Source organism: Mesoplodon bidens, assembly GCF_964165515.1.
Source record: "Mesoplodon bidens genome assembly, chromosome: 8".
Classification (NCBI taxonomy): domain Eukaryota; kingdom Metazoa; phylum Chordata; class Mammalia; order Artiodactyla; family Ziphiidae; genus Mesoplodon; species Mesoplodon bidens.
This window is the reverse complement of record NC_138165.1, coordinates 13636221-13659316: the sequence shown is the minus strand read 5'-3', so window position 1 is coordinate 13659316 and position 23096 is coordinate 13636221. Positions and strand designations below refer to the sequence as shown.

Sequence of the window (23096 nt, the reverse complement as noted above, 5' to 3'; positions counted from 1 at the left end):
TAACAACGAAGTGTGAGTGCAGAATAAAACGTTTTCCGACATGAAAAATCTCCAAACTGTGACTCTCCCATATTCTCCTGGGAGATTACTGAAAAAGATCCTCCACTAAAACCAGAGAGTAAACTAAGAAAGGAGACAAGGAATCAAGAGGAAGGGAAGAGGAGAGAACTCCCTGGGATGATGGAGGAGAAAGACCCAGTGTAAGGCCCAGAGGACAAGCAGCCCAGGCCAGAGTAGGAGAGAGGGTTTCAAAAAGACACCACCAAGAAAAGAAAACACGAACACCTTACGTGGCCTAAAATGCTGAGAAGAGACCCCACACCTGGGGGGAAGTTGAGGGTTTAATTAACTTTGTGGTTACAGAAATCTAATAAAGGACACTAGGTCCAGGGAAGAAAAAGTAACTGCAGAAGAAAACAGCCACTCGTTCAGAGCAGTGAGCAATGCCCACAGGGTCACAGTAACAGGGGTTAGGAAGGAAAATTAGGAATCTTTAAACTATGTGAATGTAAACCTTTAACTTAAGTGAGAGAGAGAAACAGAGGCCATGACCCCACAACCTGTTAACACACTAATGGTCTTCTCTCCTGTGTGGCCGCCGTAAGTGAAACTTAATTTTTAAAAAAACCTGGGATCTTACTTCATGGACATAATTCTGAGCTTAAAAAGAAAGAAAGTGGCATATCGTAAAGCATTTCCACTTACTAAATATCCCTCATAAACAACTAATAAGACCAGTTAAACACTGAAATAAACCAATAGTTTAATCAAACCTTTACTAGATATATCTGCACGTATACATAAATATTTGCTTAACTGATTATTCTCATTTTTAAGCTTCTTTCTATTATATTGCCAAACTGTCCTCCAAAACTGTTTCCCCAATTTATCTGCCATCCAGTCATGCATGGCAGCAACCACAGAAGCCTTCCCATCACTCTTAGCAACGTTTTCATCTTTTAAAAATATGTGCCAATGTAATATCTAAATCACCTCTTACACAGAGCTTACTAAAAAGAACTGAATGTTTTCTTGATGATTTCAGATGATCAATGCAAATATTAGTTACAGATACTCCTGGCTGTAAATGGGAACAGAACAGCAGCCTGAATGTGCATCCTTGGTGCCTTGGGAGCTTGACTGCGTGCTTGCAGCTAGAATCCTCAAATAACACAGCTGAGGAAATATAATGATTCATTAAACAAAATGCCAAAAATGAAACGTCTTTCCCAGGAGTGACAGGATTTGAGCCACATCTTGCTAATGCTACAGCCCAAACTCTTTCCAATATTTTGTTCTGATTCCAAAAAAAGACAGCCCACTCTGGTTGCACATGTACTCAGCCTACTAGGCTTGTTCATGAGGATGAAATGAATATCACCTCCATTTCCAGATTCTGAGTGATGGAATCTTTCAGCAAAAGACATGACATCTCCTCACAAGGTTCTCTAAAACCTCCCTATGTCACACTTGTAAGAGCTAAGAAATAAGCAGTGTTAGGGCTGCAGAAGTGCTTTAAAAGCCACATACACAACCCCTATACTATATATCAGCTTTGTCCGAAAATCTGGTGGTGAGAGAACCAGAACATTAAGAAAGCAGCAGAAATGGAGAAAAATTTTGTTTAATTTTTCTATAGTGACAATTTTGGCTTAGTCATCACATAAGAAAAAAAGCCCACTGAAAAAGGAAATTTAAAAATTCAAGCTATGAAAATGCTGAGGATCCCAGAAAAAGAAGGGAGCACAGCTGTAGCCTAGACTCAGATCAGGTGGCTGCAAGCACTTGCATGACACTGGCAGGACCTTCCAAGTGCCTTTTATCTTTTTCATTCGCAAATTTCACATACATCTTTATTCCCAGCTTCTCCTAAAAACCTGAAGATCTGGCAATGCTGGGCCAGCAGTGTGGCAGCCGACACCTATCCAGCACCCATCAGTGGACACCCCTTTCAACAAGGCAGGCCCTCTTGGCAGCCACCGTTCCCACCAAGACCACTATTCCCACCTGCCCGCCCCAGCTTCTGGGTTAGAGGAACAGCTTGAGAGCAGTCTTGGAAAAGAGGCAAGAAAGGGTCCATCTCCCTACAAGAAAGGAAACACGCGAGAGATGAGGAATGGCACCTGTTCTACAGGTTGGCCAGAGGAGGAAGCTATCAGACACCAGCACCAGCCCGCTAAACACCAAACTTTCCCTTCAGGGGAGCACTGCACACCCTGGGCAAGGAAAACGGCTTCACCAGCCTCAAATAAACCTGAGGCTCTTTTTGTAAAAGAATAAGAAAGTTGGAAGCTTTTAGTACATTTTTACATCAATTTGTACTCCATAGAGAAAATGAGTACAAGTGAGCTACGCTGGAGAATTCTAGAACAGTGACATTTTATGGTGGTCTGCAGCATGATCACATACAGTAAAAAAAAACAACTAATACCTATGCAAACATAAACTTCAATCCATTCCTACCACCATATAGAAAAAGTAATCCAAAATGGGTCATAAACCTAAATGTAAAACCTAAAATTATAAAACTTCTAGGAGAAAACCTTTGTGATGTTGGGTTAGGCAAAGATTTCTTAGAAACGATACCAAAACCATGATTCATAAAAGAACAAGATGATAAAGTGAACTTCATTAAATTTAAAAACTCTTGCTCTTTTAAAGACACTGTGAAGAGCCACAGACTATGAAAATATATTTGCAGATCATATATCTAATAAAGAACTCTCAAACCCAACAATAAGAAAACAAACTTAAAAACTGACAGGCAGAAAAAGATGTACACAAACACTTAACCAAAGACACACAAGTGGCAAACAGGCACATGAAAACATGTTCAACATTATTAGTCATTAGATAAGTTCAAATTAAAACTACAGTAAGATATCACTACATATTCACTAGGATGGCTAAAATTAAAAAGAATGACTATATCAAGTATTAGCAAAGATATAAAGGAAACTGAACTCTCCTCCACCGCTGGTGGGAACATAAAATAGTACAACTCCTTTGGAAGACGGTGTGGCAGCTCCTTACAAAGTTAAACATACGCCTGCCTGAAGAGCCAGCCACTCCACTCCTCTGTATTTACTCAAGAGAAATGGAAGGGTATGTCCACATAAAGAACGTACACAAGTATTCACAGCGGTTTCCTGTGTAACAGCCTCAGACTGCAAACAGTCCCAATGTTCATCAACCAGTGAGTGGATAAGCAATCTGTGCTATTTCTGTACAATGCAATACTACCCAACAATAATAAGAAACGAACTACTGATATACACTGCAACATGGATATCAAAAATTATCCTGAATGAAAGCCAGGCCCCCTAAAAGGGCATTCGATATGATTCACTTCTACAAAATTTTAGAAACTACAAACGATCTGTAGTGAGAGAACACAGATGAGTGACTTCCTGGAGCCTAGGTGAGGTCACAAAGGGGCAGGAGAAAACTTCTGGGGATGAGGGATATGTTCACTCTAGACTGAGAAGATGGCATACATCGTATCAAGTACCCTTTAAATGTATGCAGTTTACTGAATGTCATTCAGACCTCCAGAGAGCCGCTTTAAAAAAGTTAAACAAGATGAGATGTTTCACAAAAGCAGACAGTGGTGCCATTTGGCCCTTAACTAATCTAGTGAGTAATAACATAATACTGCTTGTCCCAGGGAAGGGATGTTCCGTTAACAGATCCCAAAAGGCGGCACAAAGCAGCAGGTTCTCTAGTTCTTGGGAGAGAAAGAGTGTGAAGAAAAGCTATGCAAAAACAAAACAAAATCTCTTTTAGAAAGAACAGGTCAATGTGTCAAAGAGCTAGGGATTTAAAGTTGGGACTCTAGGCTTCACTGTGTCTTAGTCATGGGAAACCTTCTTACTGCGAACATTACTCTGGTGTAAGTGCAGGGAACGTGAAGTCAAGGAGAGAAAGTTTGGGAGCAGGAAGACCAAGCCAAGAAGGTCTTTCTCTGGGTGAGCTACAGAGTGAACAAAGGCAGTCAGAGTGGGAATGGAATGCGAGTCACAGACAGAAGGGCCACAGAAGGAAGAAGAATTTTATGATTATCAAACTGGAAGAACTCAGGAAAAGGACACTGCTGCTGTGCCCTCTCCTGTCAAGTTAACTACGGGAGGCTACGGGTTCCGAGGGACAAAGAAGCGCCCCAGCAGACCTGTGAGGCTGAGCCTTCGGGTCAGAGTGTAGGCCACCACTGCTGCAGCACAATCACAAAGTCCATCCTGGGTGAATAAAGCCTGGAACGAGCCAACACCAAAATGCAGGCTCAAAGAGGAAAGTCCCATTAAAAAAAAACTGTCTTTACAAGGACCAGACCCAAACAAATTCCACTTCCAATTGTACCACTTGACTTCTAAAATCTCAAACTATTTTCATGCACCTTACATAGACAATAAGACTTTCTTTTAAAGCCATAATCAAGGTGCTCAAGTTCTAGAGAGAAATCAGTTATCTCTAAAAATGTTAGCAACATGGAAATTCTACTTATTAGCATGGCAACATGATCTTTAGTTTCCAATAATCAACACTATTTCATAAACACATACGTGTTCTGGCACAACTAGTTTACCTGTAACAAGCTATGACTGGAATGAAGATCCGTGTTGTGGAAGCACGCCAGAAATGCAATATATTGATACAAAGCTTTATGTGCAATAAAAATTAAGCTCTTATTGTACTTATTAAGAAGCCTAATTTTATGAACCAATAAATCAATTTGACCCCAAATCCCAATTCTATAACCACCCTTCTCAAGATCCATCCACCTGACATTCTCCCCCAGCCACACGGACAAAGCACTTTTGCCACCCAGCACATACGGCCTGCATACCTGTTTGGAAGGTAGGATTCGCTCCAGGGTACATGTTGGGGGAATAGGCAGGAGCTGCTGCTGCATAGCCCATGGGGAAACCAGCTGGAGAAAAACAAAGAACAGTGTGATTTTAAAACCAGGGGGCTCCCACAGACCCAGTTGTCCTCAGCGTCTTCACCACAACCCCCAGACTGACTTCCGGAGCCCAACAGCGCCATGGGCGCTGAGCAGGTGGTCTCTACTTGTCTCCTCTCCTCAGAGCTGTGACGGGTCACAATCATAAACACGTCTTTTAAACCTAAGAGTATAAATGCTTACAACTTTCTACAATTAAAAAAATTTATTTGACAGAAACTGAATTAGAATGAAGTAAAAAAAAAAAAAACCTAAGCTGAAGTCAGAAAACTCTCAATTCTTCTGGCAGTTTTATTTTCGTTTCTAATCACCTAATTTATTACTTAGCAAGACTAATAAGAGTGTTGTGAGCATCACATGCTAAACGGGCTCTGACCAGCACCATACACAAATGGAACTGGGAAAAATCCAATCACATTCCGTTTGCAAGCAGCCTGACCTTTATTAACACAAATGAGGAATCCTTAATAAGACTAAACTACAACCACTAATTGATCACGTGAACACAACAGAAACATCAAGAAAGACGTTAGTGTTTCAGCAGTCAAAACCAGAGGAGCCTCGGTTATTCGCTCCAGGTCCCTCACAGCTCTCAGCTCGATCCATTCACCACGTGACAATGGGGCCTTAAAGAGCCTTCTCTACATTCAGGGCACAGAGCCAAGATGACCCAGGTTCGCTAGTCTTGACTACGACGCAACCAGTTGCAAGAAGCTGTAATCCCTCCAGAAAATTCTAACCTGCAGGGTTCCAAATAAACGCGGTTGAGAACCACTGTTCCCTCCCACTCCTGTCCGTCTTCCCAGTCACAGTACTGTCCTCCTGACAACGCCCCTTGGCAAGTACCATGGACTGTCTCCTCCAACATCGACTCTATCTCCTTTCTGGCAGGCAGGGGCTGGCAAGCTAAAAACTACACTGCCCAGACTCCCCCTCTTGCAAGAGACTGGAAGTGATCCCAAATCCCGATCACTTCCTAAAAACAAAAACTTAAATACCACTAGCTGCGTAAAAAAGGCTTAGCTCTTTAAAAGAAATATACTTGCAAATTATTTAGACAAAGGGCAAATACACTTAATATATAAATAACTTTTAAAGTTAAAAAAACAAAAACCCAAAAGAAAAAAACCAACGGAAGACATGGACAGAGAGAACTGCCAACTACCATTTCTAGCTTCAGGCTGGCACAAATCCAAAAGCTGAGGACACGCTTTCTTGGCAAGGTTGTGGGGTAAACAACAGTCTCACACCCTTCTGGTAGGAGTGCAAAGCCGTAAAAATCCTACGCAAGAAGGGAAATCGGCAGTACCTTTAAAATTACATCTGTGTTAGAAGATGTGGTATACCTACAACGGAGTATTACTCAGCCATTAAAAAGAATGAAATAATGCCATTTACAGCAGCATGGATGTACCCGGAGATTATCATACTAAGTGAAGTAAATCAGACAGAGAAAGACAAATATCATGTGGTATCGCTTAGACAAATATCATGTGGTATCACTTATATGTGGAATCTAAAAAAAAAAAAAGATACAAATGAACTTATTTACAAAACAGAAACAGACTCACAGGCTTAGAGAAAGAACTTAGGGTTGCCTGGGGGGAAGGGTAGGGGGGAGGGATAGATTGGGAGTTTGGGATTGACGTGTACACGCTGCTATATTTAAAATAGATAATCAACAAGGACCTACTGTATAGCACAGGGAACTCTGCTCAATATTCTGTAATAACCTAAATGGGAAAAGAATTTGAAAAAGAATAGATACATGGGCCTTCCCTGGTGGCGCAGTGGTTGAGAGTCCGCCTGCCGATGCAGGGGACACGGGTTCGTGCCCCGGTGCGGGAGGATCCCACATGCCGCGGAGCGGCTGGGCCCGTGGGCCATGGCCGCTGGGCCTGCGTGTCCAGAGCCTGTGCTCCACAACGGGAGAGGCCACAACAGTGAGAGGCCCGCGTACCGCAAAAAAAAAAAAAAATAGATACATGTATATGTGTATGTATAAGTGAATCACTCTGCTGTACACCTGAAACTAACACAACATTGTTAATCAACTATACTCCGATATAAAATAAAAATTTTTTTAAAGAGTAACAGGAAAAAAATAACCACATCTGCATTTACTCTCTCCACTGGCAATCCCACCTCAAGGAATGCACCCTGAGGATAATTTTCACAAACACCATCAACTGCAGTATTACTGGAATAGCAAAAGACTTCAAACAACATACCCATGCAAAGAACTGGTTGAATAAAACTATGGAAACCCCCACAGGATGAAGGGTTATGCAGCAGTACTATGTACTATAAAATACAAGTAAGAACAAGGCAAACCTTTGTGAACCGACAGGGAACAATCATGAAGTTGACAAACCCAAGTGACCACCACCACCTGCATCTCTATTCCAGAAATCCACCTGCTGGTCAGCCGGGGGGAGGAGGATGCGGGCGGAGAGCCTTCAGCAGCAGGGCTTTCCAGGGCCACTTCTGCCTGCCGAGGCCTCCTCTAACTGCCAGTGCGGCCCCAGGGCTCCCCAACGAGCCCGCTGACGCTGCACACTCGCATCACACTCCCGCACCCAGTACTGCTTCCACCCCGCCAGATCCTTACAAGCGTTACCCACCCCTACGACGTGTGAACTCCTAACTCCATCTCAGTGTCCGATACCCTCGTGCAACAAAGGCGAAATGAGAATACATGGACATAGTTGGCCTGGGGGCATGATATGTCCGTGTCCCCTCCAAAATTTACATGTTGAAACCCTAATCCCCAATGTGATGATATTTGGAGATACTTAATCGTGGTAATCATTTCACGACATATACATACATTAAATCATCACGTACACCTTAAAAAAACCCATGTTGTACAACCTAAATATATATGGTTTTTATTTATCAATCATACCTCAGTAAAGCTAGGGGGGAAAAAAGATCAAGCAACATGCTGTGTGGTTAACAAAGGAAGATATCAATGGATCACCTATCATTTTTAATACACTTGTTTATTACATTCCATGAAAAAAACACTAGGAATGGCAAGACACAGGACCTTATGGGTGAAAAAGAAAAAAGATAATACAGACCACGGGTGATCCACAGACTGCAGTCACCCAACAAGGTCTTTAAATTGTGTATTTCTTATGACTTAGAAAACTAGAGCTCAGGTTTGCTCCAAGCTGCCCCTGCTGTTTAGAAGAGCCATGCGGGGAGCTGTGGTCCCTGGTCAAGCCCCTGCCCTCCGTGCTCCGCCCGCGGGTGGGGAGGGGCCAACCTGTGCATCCGGAGGGGAATCCAGGAGGGGGAGCTGCAAAGGACTGGGTGGGGCTGCGGAGCACCTCCTGCTGAAGCTGGGGAAGCGAGGGAGGGGGTGGGGGAGGTGCAGGGTCCCAGAGCTGGACCCGCCGCGGTGGGACCCAGCCTCCTAGCCTCCCCTCCCCCACCTTACAGTAGGTTCCAAAAATATTTAATTGCATCTCGGGCTCTTGGGCTTAAAACTCATCCACAGGCTCGCAGGTCCCTTGACTGCGCTCCTTCCTCTATTAGATAAAGTAGCGGGGGGCCGGGGCGGGGGGGGGGGACAGGACACGACGACGACAGGGAGGGGCCTGGAGGGACCCCTGAAGTGCTGGCCTCAGCTGACTAAAGAGGTCAGGACCCACGCTGTCACAGACCCCTGTCAGAGGACCCCTTAGGGCGGAATTGAGGGGGATAGTTAGGAGGTGGTCTGTGTCAAGTGAGCATGGATCACCATGGGGTGGGGAGCAGGCTGACCCCTGAGAAGTACTGTTAAAAAGATGCGTTCCTCCCTCCCCTGGAAGGATGTGGGTGGGCTTGAAGGCGCCGGTCCCCCCCCACACACACTCTTTCCAGGCCCGACTGCACCTCTGGTGCCGGCCTTGCTAGCCTGGCTTCCAGTCCTAGAACTTGCCAGGCTCCAGGGAGAATGTGGGCTGCTGAGAGGGTCGCTGGGGGCTCAAGCTGCCCCTGGGTTTCGCAGGTGGAGGGAGGAAGGGTGAAGGCAGTAGTGGGGTGGGGCAGGGAGGGGTGAGTGCCCTGGGAGACCCTGAGAGAGAACCCCCCCCAAGCCCCTGCCCCCTGCCGCTGAGCCTGATGCCCGAGGCTTTCCGTGCCTCTGGGAGGAGCCTTGCTTCTTCACCCCTGGGCTCAGAGCCACACAGAGCCCACTCCTCACCCTCCGGCTGCTGTGCCAGGGTTTTCCTTTACATGTTGCTCTTGGCTCATCTGGCTTTCAGTTCCCTGAACAGCAGTTTTGAGCTCTCCAAGCTATTTAAAAGTGTTCTCCTTAAAGTGAGACTAAAGCCCACTCTTCTGGAAAAACGACCTCCACTTCAGAGGAGATATTTTTTCTCCCCATTTCTTCCTTCTACTGCCCTCTGGACAATCAAGCCAGAGTCAAGCAGCTCTGCGAGCACTAAGCAAGATAAACACAAAGAAAATCACATCCAGCCATTTCACAGTCAAAACAAAGATATTTTAAAAGCAGCGGGGTCCAGGGGCAGGGAAGGGATATACTAACTCCAAAGAAACAAAAGTAATTCTGACAGAAACCGGAAAACAATACAACTGCCTTTAAAGTGCTGAGAGAAGATCACTGCCAACCTAAAACTGTATACTCAGTATGGTAGGCAAACCCCGCCCCCCCAGAAAATACATCATCAAATCCCTGGAACCTGTAACTGTTACCTTATTTGGAAACAGAGTCTTTGTAGACGTCAGTTAAGGACCTTGAGGTAATAAGACCATCATGGATTACGGGTGGTGGGGGCCTAAACCCAATGCCAAGTGTCCGCATATGAAACACAGGCGAGGAGGAGACGATGTCACCATGGAAGTCAACGCCGGAGTGATGCTGCTACAAGGCTATTCGTGTCAAGGAACGCTGAAACTTCAAGAGGCAAGCAAGGATTCTCACCGCGAGCCTCCCGAGGGTGTGGGGCCCTGCCAATACCTGAAGTTTGGACTTCTGGCCCCCACAACTGTGAGAGAATAAGTTTCTGTGGTTTTTAAGCCACAAACTTTGTAGCAATTTGTTACAGCAGCCACAGAAAACCAACACAATCAAAAATATGCTTCAAAAATGAAAGCAAAATAAAAACATTTCACAAACCAAAACAAAATTCACTGCTAGCAGACATGCAGTAAAAGGGGAGAGGAGAGGAGAGGAGGGGAGGAGGGGGAGGGGGAGGGGGAGGGGGAGGGGAGGGGGATGGGGGATGGGGAGGGGAGGAGGGAAGGGGGATGGGGGATGGGGAGGGGAGGAGGGAAGGGGGATGGGGGATGGGGAGGGGAGGAGGGGAGGGGATGGGGAGGAGGGGAGGGGATGGGGAGGAGGGAGGAGGGGGAGGGGGATGGGGAGGGGAGGAGAGGGGGATGGGGAGGGGAGGGGGGATGGGGAGGGGAGGAGAGGGGGATGGGGATGGGGAGGGGAGATGGGGAGGGGATGGGAGGAGGGGAGGGGAGGGGAGGAGGGGGGAGGGGAGGGGGGATGGGGAGGGGAGGAGAGGGGGATGGGGATGGGGAGGGGAGATGGGGAGGGGATGGGGAGGAGGGCAGGGGAGGGGGAGGAGGGGGAGGGGAGGAGGGGAGAGGGATGGGGGATGGGGAGGGAGGGGGAGGGGAGGGGGAGGGGAGGGGGAAGGGGAGCAAAAAGTGTTGTAATCTTTAGAGTCATCACTAAATAGCAAAAGAATTTTTCAAAGATTAAAAGAAGGAAAAATTTAATGAAAAATACTCAGTTAATCCAAAAGAAGAAAGTGAACAAAATAAAAAACAGGTGCTATCAATCAGGAAATAACAGTAAGATGGTGCATATGAACCCAATTATTGTCATTCCTCAGTATCCTAGGGGTATTGGTTCCAGGACACAATACCCAAAATCCACAGATATGAAGGGCTGACCATATGTCAGTTACCATGTTACTACAATTAAAAGGTGAAGTTGTTGGGAAGTGTTTCTTTTTTCCCATTAAATGTAAATTTTAGAAAGTTATGGACAAGCCTCTCCATTTACTGGTATAAAAGTATAAAATGGTAGAAAAGCACTTTCTTTCCTTGTAATGTCTTGCTAGTTTTTGGTACTTAAGTTATGCTAGCCTCAAAATTCTGTAGGCACATTATTGCGCTATGTTTAACTCCCACTCCCATTCAAAATACCTAGAGTGGTTACTAGTTCCTACATTAGACCCTTGCTGATCTAGAGAGAGTTCTATGAAAGTCAAGGAGACTAAAACCAAGAAAATAGGCAAGACAGGTATAAAGAAATGGATACAATAAGAAGAAACCATAAAATTTTAAAAAGATTTAAAGTGACAGAAATTTTCTTTTAAATGTAATTTTAAGACCAAATAAACCCCTAAAAAAGTGCACATGGGAGGGAGATGCAAGAGGGAGGAGATACGGGGATATATGTATAGCTGATTCACTTTGTTCTAAAGCAGAAACTAACACACCATTGTAAAGCAATTATACTCCCGTAAAGATGTTCAAAAATAAAATAAAATTTTTAAAAGTGCACAGAAGTGGTATGACAGGCAACCAGTGTTTCATTATATAGTCTCTCAGGTAATGCTAATACCATCAGGTTTTGCCTATTCCCTGGTTTCAGATTTCCACAGGATTCTCTTCAGCTATTTAGCCTTCTGTTTAAACTAGTGTTCATTCGTTAAAGACAGCAGGCCTTATCACTAAATCACCTTTTACCAATTCTGGAAAATCCTGGCACTCCTTTTCTTCTAGTCTCTCTGCTTAGTCCTTCTGCAGCTTTTAATTCTCCTCAAAACTTCTCATCCTAATACCTCTACTTCTTAACCAGTCTGTTTCCCCCTTTCCTTACACTGCATTCTGGTCCTCCCTTTAGCAGTGTTTTATCTGCAGCTTAACTTGAATTTTGTTCAACCCCCTTTTTTTTTTTCCATTTAAGTTCCAGTTGGTTCTTTGCGATATGATTGTTTCTTTTGCATCTTCAGTAATTCTAAACATGCTTGTGTGATATGGTTTCTACCTGGTTTGTTCCTGCTGTCTATCGTGACTGGTGACTCTGACATGACGAATAACGTCACAGTGTTCTGTAATAATTCTGACTTGTTAACAAGCAGAACTTTGTGGGAAACCCACACAACCTGGGGTGAGAACATTTGCCTCCACGGCAGTTCTGCACCTGCTGCTGTCAGGTGCTCCAGGGAATAGTGCCGCCTAGAGACTATGTTTTAATGTTAGTTTCTCGATGTACGGACCCCCTGGGAAGGACAAGTAACTCAAAGTAGAGCCTGAAACATCCCTGAATAGTTACAAATTCTTAGAAAAGAGTTCTCCCTTCCCAGAGCCCAAGCAGAAACTGAACTTCCCCGTGGAGCCAGTGCATGGATTGTTTAGTCTACCTCTCCGATGGGAGTATCACCCTCTGGAGGAATCAGACTGATGAGGGGTCCCACTCCAACTCCCAGCCTTACAAGGGCCAAAGGCCTCAATTTCTGTCCCCAAATGGGTTGCTAAAACCCACAAATAACAAATGCCCCTAGGACAGGTGCATCAACTCAATGGCCAAATGCTCTGGTTTTTATGTCACTTTCATGTTCAGCTGCAGAAATCTCTTACTTTCTTGCAAGCTCAGTTAAACGTTTTTGAAATGTTTTATTCAACTTCCCAGGGGTTTTTAGCAACAGGGTTTTAAGAGTATCTGTTCCACCATATCATCTAAACCCACAATGGTAATACTACAAATAACTATTCCTTTCAATTAGGACAACAATTTGCTATTTTTGACCACCAACTCCTATTCCCCCAAATTGTGCTTCACCCCCTCCATCACAGCCCATGTTGCGCTAGCAGACTTCAGTAAGGTGGGGAACATGACTCAGGCCTAAATTCATCAGTAGACTCCCCTCCTGGCCCCGGGTGCTGGCGTGGAGGGAACAAGATGAGAGCCAGAGCCAGATGAAGAGACTCACAGCCAAGGGAGGGGCTGAGCACGACAGAATCACAAAGGGGAGAAGTGTGACCTGTGACCCACGCTGAGAGGACACTGAGGAAGTGAAGCTGAGCACAGGAAGTAGAGAAACTAGACGCCAGTCCCCACCCTTGAAGCCACCAGACCAGCCTTTGACCAAAGCCAGACCAAGCTCCTGATTTTTCAATTCCATGAGCCAATACATTTTCTTCCCTATCTAAGCCACTTGAGCTGGGTTTGTCCATCAAAAGCATTCTTAGTGACACAGAAATTCACCACGTGTTCAAAGTTCAATAATGGAAACAAAATTTTATTTGCTTACCTGGATAACCAATTCCTTTGGCATTTGCATAGGGAACCCCAGAAGAACCCGGGCTATAAACAGGATTCATGATTTCAAGAACTAAAAAGGGAAAAAAAGTGATTTAGCCAAGCACTTTTGTTCTCAGGTTTTTCTCCATCATCAGTCTCAAAAGAACAAGAGTCCTTTCTCTAGTATATTATAAAACAAGGCATTTCATGCCGCTGCCAACCAACAGAGAACAGAAAAGGAAAGCCAAAGTCCTAATGGGTGCTCACCAGGACACTACAGGCTTTCCTTTATAACTCTCTTTGGTCCATCAGAAGCTAAGGGAAAAAAAGTGTTCTCTGTGTCCCTGCTTAAAACCGTGAAAAAACATCTATAAATAATCTAAATGTCCTTATAACAGAGAACAGTCTTAACCAGATCTATCCAGAGCATGAAATAGCATGCAGCTGCTTTTTAAGGTGTTTAAAAATACAGATTGATATGTTAATTGGGGGAAAAAACGGTACAATACTGTAATGCAGTATGCTCCCAAATTTGCACCTACACATACGGGCATATGCACCTCTAGCACAAACAGAAAAAAGTCTGGGAGGAAATTAAAATATGAACAGTGATTGCCTCTAGATGGGGTGGTTTAGTGTTCATTTTGTACTTTTCTCTATTTCTGAAATAACTTAGGTTAAATATATGTCTATTTCCTAAAAAAAGACAAATTAGCACAGCCCAGCAACTCTATTAACCCATTCTATAATTCCCAACTTTTTTGCCTGAGAAGTTCAAGAACTTGCACAGCTACAACCATGGTTTTATCCCTTCCTCTGAATTTTATCACCCAGTGTATTCTTATAGTGTGAGCTTAATTAAGACCATTCAGTATTCCCTGACTTATGTGGTGGTAAGAACAAAGGGGATCTTAAATTTAAAAATAAAAACAGCAATGGTGGGGGGGCAACAGGTATATGGGAACTCTGCACTTTCTGCTCAGTTTCTCTGTGAACCTAAAACTGCTCTTTAAAAAAAGTCTATTTAAAAAGAAAAACAGGCAGTTCCCTGGTGGCATAGTGGTTAGGATTCCGGACTTTCACTGCCGTGGCCGGGGTTCAATCCCTGTTTGGGAAACTGAGATCCTGCAAGTTGTGTGGCATGGCCAAAAAAAAAAAAGAAACAAAAGAAAAACATAAAATGTACATGTATTTGCTTTAGTGTCTGCCTTCCCCACCACATCCTCAGCTAGAATGTAGATAGGGAACTGGAACTTAGCCCTATTTGCAGTAACTTCAGCCCCAATAACAATGTCTTACACAAAAAAAGGTGCAACTACCTGCTGACTTTCTAAAAAACACATGCACCTCAAAACACTCTAGGTATCAGATTCCATTACAAAGGCAAAATGCAAAAACAAACCACTTCATATTTTCAGCTCACCTGACTCAGAATATTTACAACCAAGCAGTTCAGTAGAAACTATACCTGGTCAAGTCCTTAGCCTTTGTAACAAATTCTAAAGTAGAAATAAATTTGGGATATCAGTGACTGATATTGATACTCATTACCTAAGTAATTATCTTATTTCTTTAACTTCCAAACCAAAAGGCAGAGATACTTTTTGATGCCATGACATCCAGAACCACAGCTAAGACAGAAGTCTAGATCAGTGCTGTACAACAGTACTTTCTACAAGGATGAAGATGTTCTCTATCTGTGCTGTCCAATACAGCATCTGTTAGCTACAAGTAAACAATGAGCACCTGAAAAATGTGGTTAGAACAGGATCCGATTTTTTAGTTTATTTAACTTCAATCTAAATCTAAAGAGTCACGTGTGGCTATAGGCTACCACCCTGGACAATGCAGATCTACAGAACAGACTACAAAGAAACAAGGATAGGAAGGCATAGGAAGTAGACATGAGAATCAACTGTATTTTACACCACAGTTTAAGAATAAACAAATTGGTAACTGCCAATCCCCATTTTCCTGCACTTTTAACCTATTTTTGGTGGACATACAACATAAGGATGTGGAGGTCTTCACATATTTTATCTACTTCTCTGGTTCGACTCTCATCTCTGGAGAAGTGAATACTTCCCAAAACTCTATTTCTCTATTCTGTGCCAGGATCTAATTTCATTTTCTTAATTGAATTCAAGATAAGTAAAGCACTACGCAAAGGTCACAGGGGAAAAAAAGGCGCAGTCCCTGTTCTGAGTTTACAATCTAGAAAAGTAGTGTCCAATAGAACTTTCTGTGAAGATGGAAATGTATGTCTGCTCTGTCCACATAGAGTAGTTACTAATGGCTACCGAACACCTGAAATACGGCTAGCACGACCAAGGAACTACATGTTTAACTTTAATTTTAATTGAACAGTCACATGTAGGCGATGGCTACTGTACTGGACAACACAGGCCTGTAAGACAGAAGACATAAATAATGGTGATTCAGGCCAAGGGTGTTAAGTGCCATAAAGGAATAAAGTGTTCGAGGGTTGAGTGGGGAGAGCAAAAATTCAAGGAGGAAGAAAGGAAGGGTCAGGAATAACTTGGATTACGGAGGTACTGCTTCCAATAAGCTCCAAACAGGTAGGATCTTGAAATGCCACAGAAATTAGAAAATGCAAGAGGCACTCTCTATGGACACTACAACTGGGCTTGTCTGGAGCTTAGGCTACATGTAGGGAATCAGCAAAGATGACTATGGAGACATAGGTTAGACTGAAACCGTGTGGAGACCCTTAAATGTGGGGCTGAGCAGGAGATGTCACCTGGTAGGACATGAAGCCGATGAACAGCGTAGCGTAGCAGTTAAACACAGGAATTACCGTTTGACCTGGCAATTCCACTCCTAGGTATATACCCAAGACAAGTGAAAACGTACATCCATACAAAAACTTGTACATGAAAGTTTATAACAGCATTATTCATAACAGCCAGGAACTGCAGACAACTCCAGTGAAGCACTGAATACCACAGGGCTCTCCTTTCATGATCTGACTTACATCTAAACCAGCAATACAATCCTACTCCACATTTGCCACTAAAAAATGTATAAAATTGCATTTGAATTCTAAATACCGTAAGTTCCAAACTAACCAGAAGTTACGTTTCCTGAAAGCACTTATACTTCCCAAGAGGCTAATAATAACTATTTCCTAAACTGATTAAGAAGTCATAATTAAAAATTATAGGTTAAAAAATAACAGTATTAACAAAAGAAAATGTTTGTACAACTTCTGTGAACAACTGTCATACAGCTTTTTAAATTACTTGTTCATATGATGAGAGATTCCACAAAGATTATGAGCCTCAAGGTCAGGGAAAATACCTTATTCAGCCCTGTCCCCCTGTATCTCACTAGTGCTTGGTACAGAAATAGCTCATAAATATTTTCTGAATGTTCTTTAATAAAAGAACTGTCCAATGGAAAATAGAGGACTCTTCGTAGCAATAAATATGAAGTTGAGACATTTACTTAAAATCTAATTCAGAATTGTTGAAACATATCTGTTATTGATTAGTGGATATAAACGCTGAACCCACTGACCAATCTTAACATCACTAACAGTCAAACTACTTATTATCTGCATCCTCATATGATGGAATTACTCTGCATCATCTGAGGTGCGACTGAAACACTAAAATCTGAATCCAATGCAGCCTATACATCTACCTCCCAGGTTACAGAAAAAGGCAGGAGTTAGAGGAAAATGCTGAACACCATGAAGCAATCAGACAAAGCCAAAAGGAGGGCATTCTAGAGGACAAGGGGGTCCCGTTTCTTCACTAAGTCAATGGTCTGGGAAAAGGTGGAAGGTGGAGAGAAGGATAGTTCTAGATTAAGACAGATTTAATAAAGGCCAAAGAGACTTTTGTTTGGATCCTGATTTTAAGACGGAAAAAACTGTAAAAAGGTTATTTTAAGGATTTGAGGTTGCAAATGAATATGGGCTAGGTATCAAACGGCATTAAACAAACAATTTTGTTACATGTGATAATAGTATTTTGGTTATGTAAAGATGCATCAATTTTTAGAAGTACATATTAAACTATGTAAAGATAAAAATGACATGAAGTCGTAATTTAAAATATTTCTACATAAAAGAGATTGAGATATTGGGTATATGGCTGTACGCTGTATTTTTATACTTTTTAAATAATGAAAAATTAAGGAAAAAACCCACCATCACCACTCTGCCTGGGATTCTAGTGTCACTGGCCACCCAGAAACCACCAATTTCTCAGTCTGATTTGGTGTGGGCCGAAGCTCACAATTCCAAGGCTAGGTCCTAAGGGTATCACTTTTTTTTTTTTAAGTTTTTCATTTGTAATGACTCAAATGTCAGAATCCCTATGGGTGGTTTGACACCTGCAGCAAAATAAGTTAAGTCTCAGATTTACCTTTAAAAAAGAAAATAACAGCAAAAATTTCTTAATATGAAAATCCAATAATAATCAGAGGGAAAGTATATTTAAGACCCAACACTGTACTACTTTCTCTAGTCTCAACATACACCGACCTAAACAAAGTTCCCACACAAAATAGTAATTCTAAAACTTTAAAGGCCTTGTCTTAGTATTCCATATCAAGAAAACTAATGTCGAGGGGCTTAAATTCTCTCTCAGACAGCAATATACAAGATAAAACCCCTTTAATACAATCTAAACTGGAAATTCTCGGTAACATCTGGTAACATCAAGAGTATATAATAAGATAAAATTCGAAACTCCCCCAAACTCTACCTTCACTATCAAGGTTTGCAATCTATTGCAAAATCCACATTTTTCTGCACAGAACAACTGGAGAGACTTCAATGATACAGACATAAAGTGGAACACAGACACAAAAAAGTAACCATTAACTCTAGTACACTGGTGTACTGTTGTTGCTTTAAAATTGCTCTCAACTGGTCGGGGAAAAGAAGCTGTTTACATAAGACAAGTCTGGTAGACAAAAATTTGCCTGTAAACTACAGAACCTAAAAAAACTTAAAATATTCTTTAATTGCACTTGTTTTCTTTTTTAATACTTCTAATCCTCTACCTCTGTGGCATTACCCTACACCTTTTCCCCATGTTTGAAAATTCAAATAATTCTGACGTCACAATTCTGTCTAACCTTAAAATGGAAATGAGCTGAAAGGCAGTTGTAGAGCAGAATCCTAACTAAAAATCCTAACAAGTATATCAGGGCCTGATAGGAGGGCAGAGGCAGTAATAGCAACAGCAGCAGATGGTGCTTCCTCCTTCCTCCTGGGTTGCAGGCACTTGCCTTACACACAGCCCAGTCCTTCCACTATTCCCAAGGGCTGGAGGCAGGAAGAGGGGACGCTACCTGCTCGGCCTGTCCAGTGACTGCAGCACAGAACCTAGAGCAAGACTACAGTCTCCAACTCTTAAAGCCTGCATCTAGTCACAAACGCGACTAAACAAAAGTAACTATGCGAACACTCGTACTAAAGCAAGCCCGATTTATAAAGCTTAAAAGGGACCAAAAAAACTTCGCAGTGTGCAGCACAGTACCTTCAACAGTAGAAAAATTAGCCTTTAATTGTTCAATTCTTGGCTGTCACAGCAAAAATAATCCACTACTTGTTTCTTTACCAAAGTTCTAAAATGTGTCCCTACTATTATTGTCAAGTTTTTCATAGACTATTTGAAAAAATCATCTGAAATTACACAAGGATGATTTGAGAACTTAAGGAGGGGAAACTAGACAAAGCTTTTCATTTAAAAAATTGTTTTGCTCGGCAAAACACTACAAAATACTTTTATGAATGACTTTAATGAAGCATTAACTCATACAACCCATTAAATACATGCTTATATACACCATAAAAGAAGACGATCCCGTTTGGGGGTACGTTGTAAAGGCGCATCTCTCTCTCAAAGTTAACCCAGAATGGGCCTCAAGCTAAGCTTCTGCCGGGCAAATGGAATAATGTTTACTCTGTGAGTAAACAAAGTGAATAGTTTACACGCTGGAAATGATGAAAATCCTAAGAACCTTAAACCTAAGGTACAGAAACACCACCCCCACTGCTTCCCCATTTCTTGCTCATTTTCCTGATCTGATCACCTAGACCTTAAAAAGACCCAGAGAACATTCTTCTGCAACGAATGCCCCTCTCACCGGCCCCCAGGCAGCGTCCCCGCCGCCCACGCCGCACCTGCCCGCGCGCCCGGTCGCCCAGCTCCGCCTCCCTGGGGCCTCACCGGCCCGCCCGGTCCCGCGCGGGACAAAGCACCGCCGCGGGCCCGACCTTGGCGCCGCCCAGGTCGGCCGCACAAAGCGCCGCACTTCCGGCAGCGCAAGCCGCCGCCGAGCCCCGCCCGCACTCACCGCGCCGCCGCGGGGGCCTGGGCCTCGGTGACCAGCGCTCGCCGGCCCACGGCGGGCTCGGCGGTTGGGCTCGGCGAGGGGTGCGCGCCGCGGAGGCCTGCTCCGATGCGGGGCTGAGCCGCGAGGCCCCGGTTGCCGCCGCCGCCGCCTCCCGGCCCGCGTTCCCGCTCGCCCCGCTCGGTCCGGTCCGCCTCTTCGCAGCCCGCGCTCCCCGCCAACGCTGCGCAGCCGCCGAGCTCCAACCTCACTTCCGCCTGGAGCCCGCCGCGGCGGGGGCGCGCCGGCACGTGACCTCACGGCACCTTCCGGGCTCGGAGCTGGCGTGCGCGCTCCCGCCGGCGTCCGAGAAGCTCCCGGATGCGGACGCAGCGGGGAGCTTCGCGGCGCGGAGATCCTAGTTCTCGGGCCCTCGGAGTTTGGAGCCTGGAGGGCTGAGTGCCTGAGAGGTCAGCGGCGCCCGGGGCGTTGACTTTTTCGAACAAACGCTCATGTTTTTCCTCACGCTATCTTTGCGCTCTTCGTGCAGTGTGGAAAGAACACAGTGGAACATAATTATAGGTTATTAACTTCTTAAAAAAATGTATTCGGTTACGTATTTTCAAACAGCACCGCACTACAGGAACCCTCGTGTAAATGCTGCCGCGGCGAAGGGGCTGCGCCTCTCTCGACTGTCAGGCTCCGCGCCCCCGGCCGTGGTGGTCGGGTGGCCTCCGGCGGGGTGGTCGGAGGAGCGGGAAGGCCCCGCTGCCGGCCGGGCGGCCTGGGGCTCGGCGCTGGGACCGCCCGGGCTCGCGGAGCCGCCACGCTGGCCGCCCGCGCGCTCCGGCGCTCTTTGCGTTCGCTGTTTTCGATGCTCTGCATTCATTAAGTCACTTAATACTCATAATAAGTCGTTTTACAAATGAGGAAATTAAGGCACGAAGAGGTTGACAACGTTCTTCGAGATCACCCAACTCCTAGGAAGCCGACGCGGGATTGAAACCCCAACGTCTGGTGGCTTCAGAGCACTTGCTCTGAAAGAGGGAGTTTTGGCTTTGCGCTTTCCCAGAGCTGCTCTTGCTGTCTCTGCAACGTTACTTGGACCCACAGGTTCCCTGCGTGAGCTGAGAGCCGATGGGTCTGCCTTGGAGAAAGGTGAAGGAATCCTGTGGCCTGTACTCAGCAGGAAGAGTCCAGGCAGTCTACCTTGCCCTGACCAAGCTGAGAACATCTGCTACGGTTCCTAAAGACTTTCTTTTTTTGTTTGTTTTTTTAACGGTACGCGGACCTCTCACTGTTGTGGCTTCCCGTTGCGGAGCACAGGCTCCGGACGCGCAGGCTCAGCGGCCTTGGCTCACGGGCCCACCTAAAGACTTTTTACTTGGCATCTCTAAGATTTCAGTGCAGGTTAAAATAGATGCAAAGGACTTGATTTTTGGCACGCTGTGAGTGATGATGGTTTTAAATAAAACGGGATGTTATTCTTTAAAACACACCCACCATGGTGATTCGATTCCCACTATTTTCCATTTTAAAAATACATGAATTAGTTCTGGGCTTCTTTGGTGGCGCAGTGGTTAAGAATCCCCCTGCCAATGCAGGGACACGGGTTCGAGCCCTGGTCCGGGAAGATCCCACATGCTGCGGAGCAGCTAAGCCCATGAGCCAAAACTACTGAAGCCCCTGCGCCTAGAGCCCATGCTGTGCAGCAGGAGAAGCCACCACAATGAGAAGCCCGCGCACCGCAACGAAGAGTAGCCCCCGCTCGCCGCAACTAGAGAAAGCCCGCCGGCAGCAACGAAGACCCAATGCAGCCAAAAATAAGTATAATTAATTAATTAATTTTTTTAAATACATGAATAAGCTCTTTAACAGTATGAAATTCCATTCTTGCTTTTTCTCCTTAAACTCCTGCTTCTATACCACTGCCCCTGGAGTATTTAACCCTAATATATTTGTCTGTTGAGCGTCTTTATTTTTTTTAAGTCACTTGTATCTGTCAGGATAGCTAGGAAATGCTGCAGTAACAAGCCCGAAATCTCAGTGTCTTCACACAATAGAGGTTTATTTCTCACTTAATAACAGATCCAAAGCAAGTGGAATCATCTAAAAAACTACACAAACAAGAGAATCCAGCAGCAAGTGATAACTGAAGTGAGAAAAAAAAGATAGCTATCATGTATCTAAATAATTAGACGATAAAATAGAAGAAAAGATCCATTTTATACAAGGTTACTTATAAGAAAAATAAATAAACCAATATTTAAATATAACAATATAATACCTAGCAATAAACTTTCGTAAGAGTTATGCAAGATCTATATGAATAAAATTTAAAATAACCACCAAATGGCACAAGAGAACACTTAAATTCATGGAGAAAAATATCATATTCTTGGATAATTCTTCTAAATGTATGAATTTAATACAATTCGTATCAAACACCAATAATTATTTTTAAGTAGATAAAGTAATTCTAATTTACACATGAGAAAAAAATCAACAAGAAAAATCGAAAGCAAGAATATCTGTGAAAATCCCTGGCGGCCCAGTGGTTAGGATCCTGCGCTTTTACTGCCAAGGGCCTGGGTTCAATCCCTGGTTGGGGAACTAAGATCCTGCAAGCCTTGCTGCGTGACCAAAAAAAAAAAAAAAACCTGCCAGGAAAACTTGGAAAATAAAGAGTAATAGTGAGGGGGCTACTAAACCTATCAGACAAGAAAACATATTTAAAATCCTCAATCAACAGTGTGTCACAGATGCATAAATAGACCAATGAAATATAACAGAAAATTCAGAAATACAAATTATTTTTGGAAGATGGTATCTGATAAAGGTAACATCTCAAGTCACTGGGAAGAAAGATGGACTGTTTAATAAATGGTATTGGAACAGAAATATAGCCATCTGAGAAAATGTAAAATTGAATCTATACCTTACACCATACCAGAATAAAATCCAAATGAAAAAAGATATAAATGTACAACCATGGAATCATAAAGAAGAAGAAGAAAATATGGAAAATTATTTTTAAACCATGGAGTAAAGAAAGCCTTTTTAAACTGCCTCTCAAAATACAGACACTGTGGCTATGAAAAACTTTGGTTTGACAAAAATCACCATGAGCATAGTAAAAAGAGAAATGATTAACGAGGAAGAAATTGTCCCAACACATATCATAGTCAAAGGGCTAATCTCCTTAATATTCAAAGAGCTTCCAGAAGTCAGTAAGAGAAAGTCCTAAAACTCAGTAGAAATTGAGAGTTCACAGAAAAAGAAATAAGTGGCTCATAAACCTATGAAGAAAAAAATTCAGCCTCATAAAAAGGAAAATGCAAGTTAAAACTCTTTGAGATAGCATCTTTTCAGCTATTTGATTGGCAAACATCAAAAAAAAGTGACTATTGTTGAGGCTGTAGGGAAGCAGACACATTGCTGGAATGGAGAGGGGACCATTTGATGATGCATATCAAGACAAATATACAGAAAACTTTTCATCCAGCAATTCCACTTCTGGGAGTTTCTCTGCAAAGAAACTCT

General features: G+C 43.6%; 1 protein-coding gene across 1 annotated transcript in view; it reads right to left on the bottom strand.

Moving 5' to 3' along the window:
- The window catches only part of FAM168B (family with sequence similarity 168 member B), a 36697-nt gene extending 16878 nt beyond the window's left edge, over nt 1-19819 (bottom strand). Inside the window, exons 1-3 of the mRNA XM_081241849.1 lie at nt 19578-19819; nt 13252-13332; nt 4844-4927 (exon numbers count right to left, since the gene is read on the bottom strand). Coding sequence (XP_081097975.1) covers nt 4844-4927; nt 13252-13321 — 154 coding nt within the window. The 5' untranslated portion in view covers nt 13322-13332; nt 19578-19819. The remainder of the gene's footprint in view (nt 1-4843; nt 4928-13251; nt 13333-19577) is intronic.
- Between the last annotated feature and the right edge of the window lie 3277 nt (nt 19820-23096).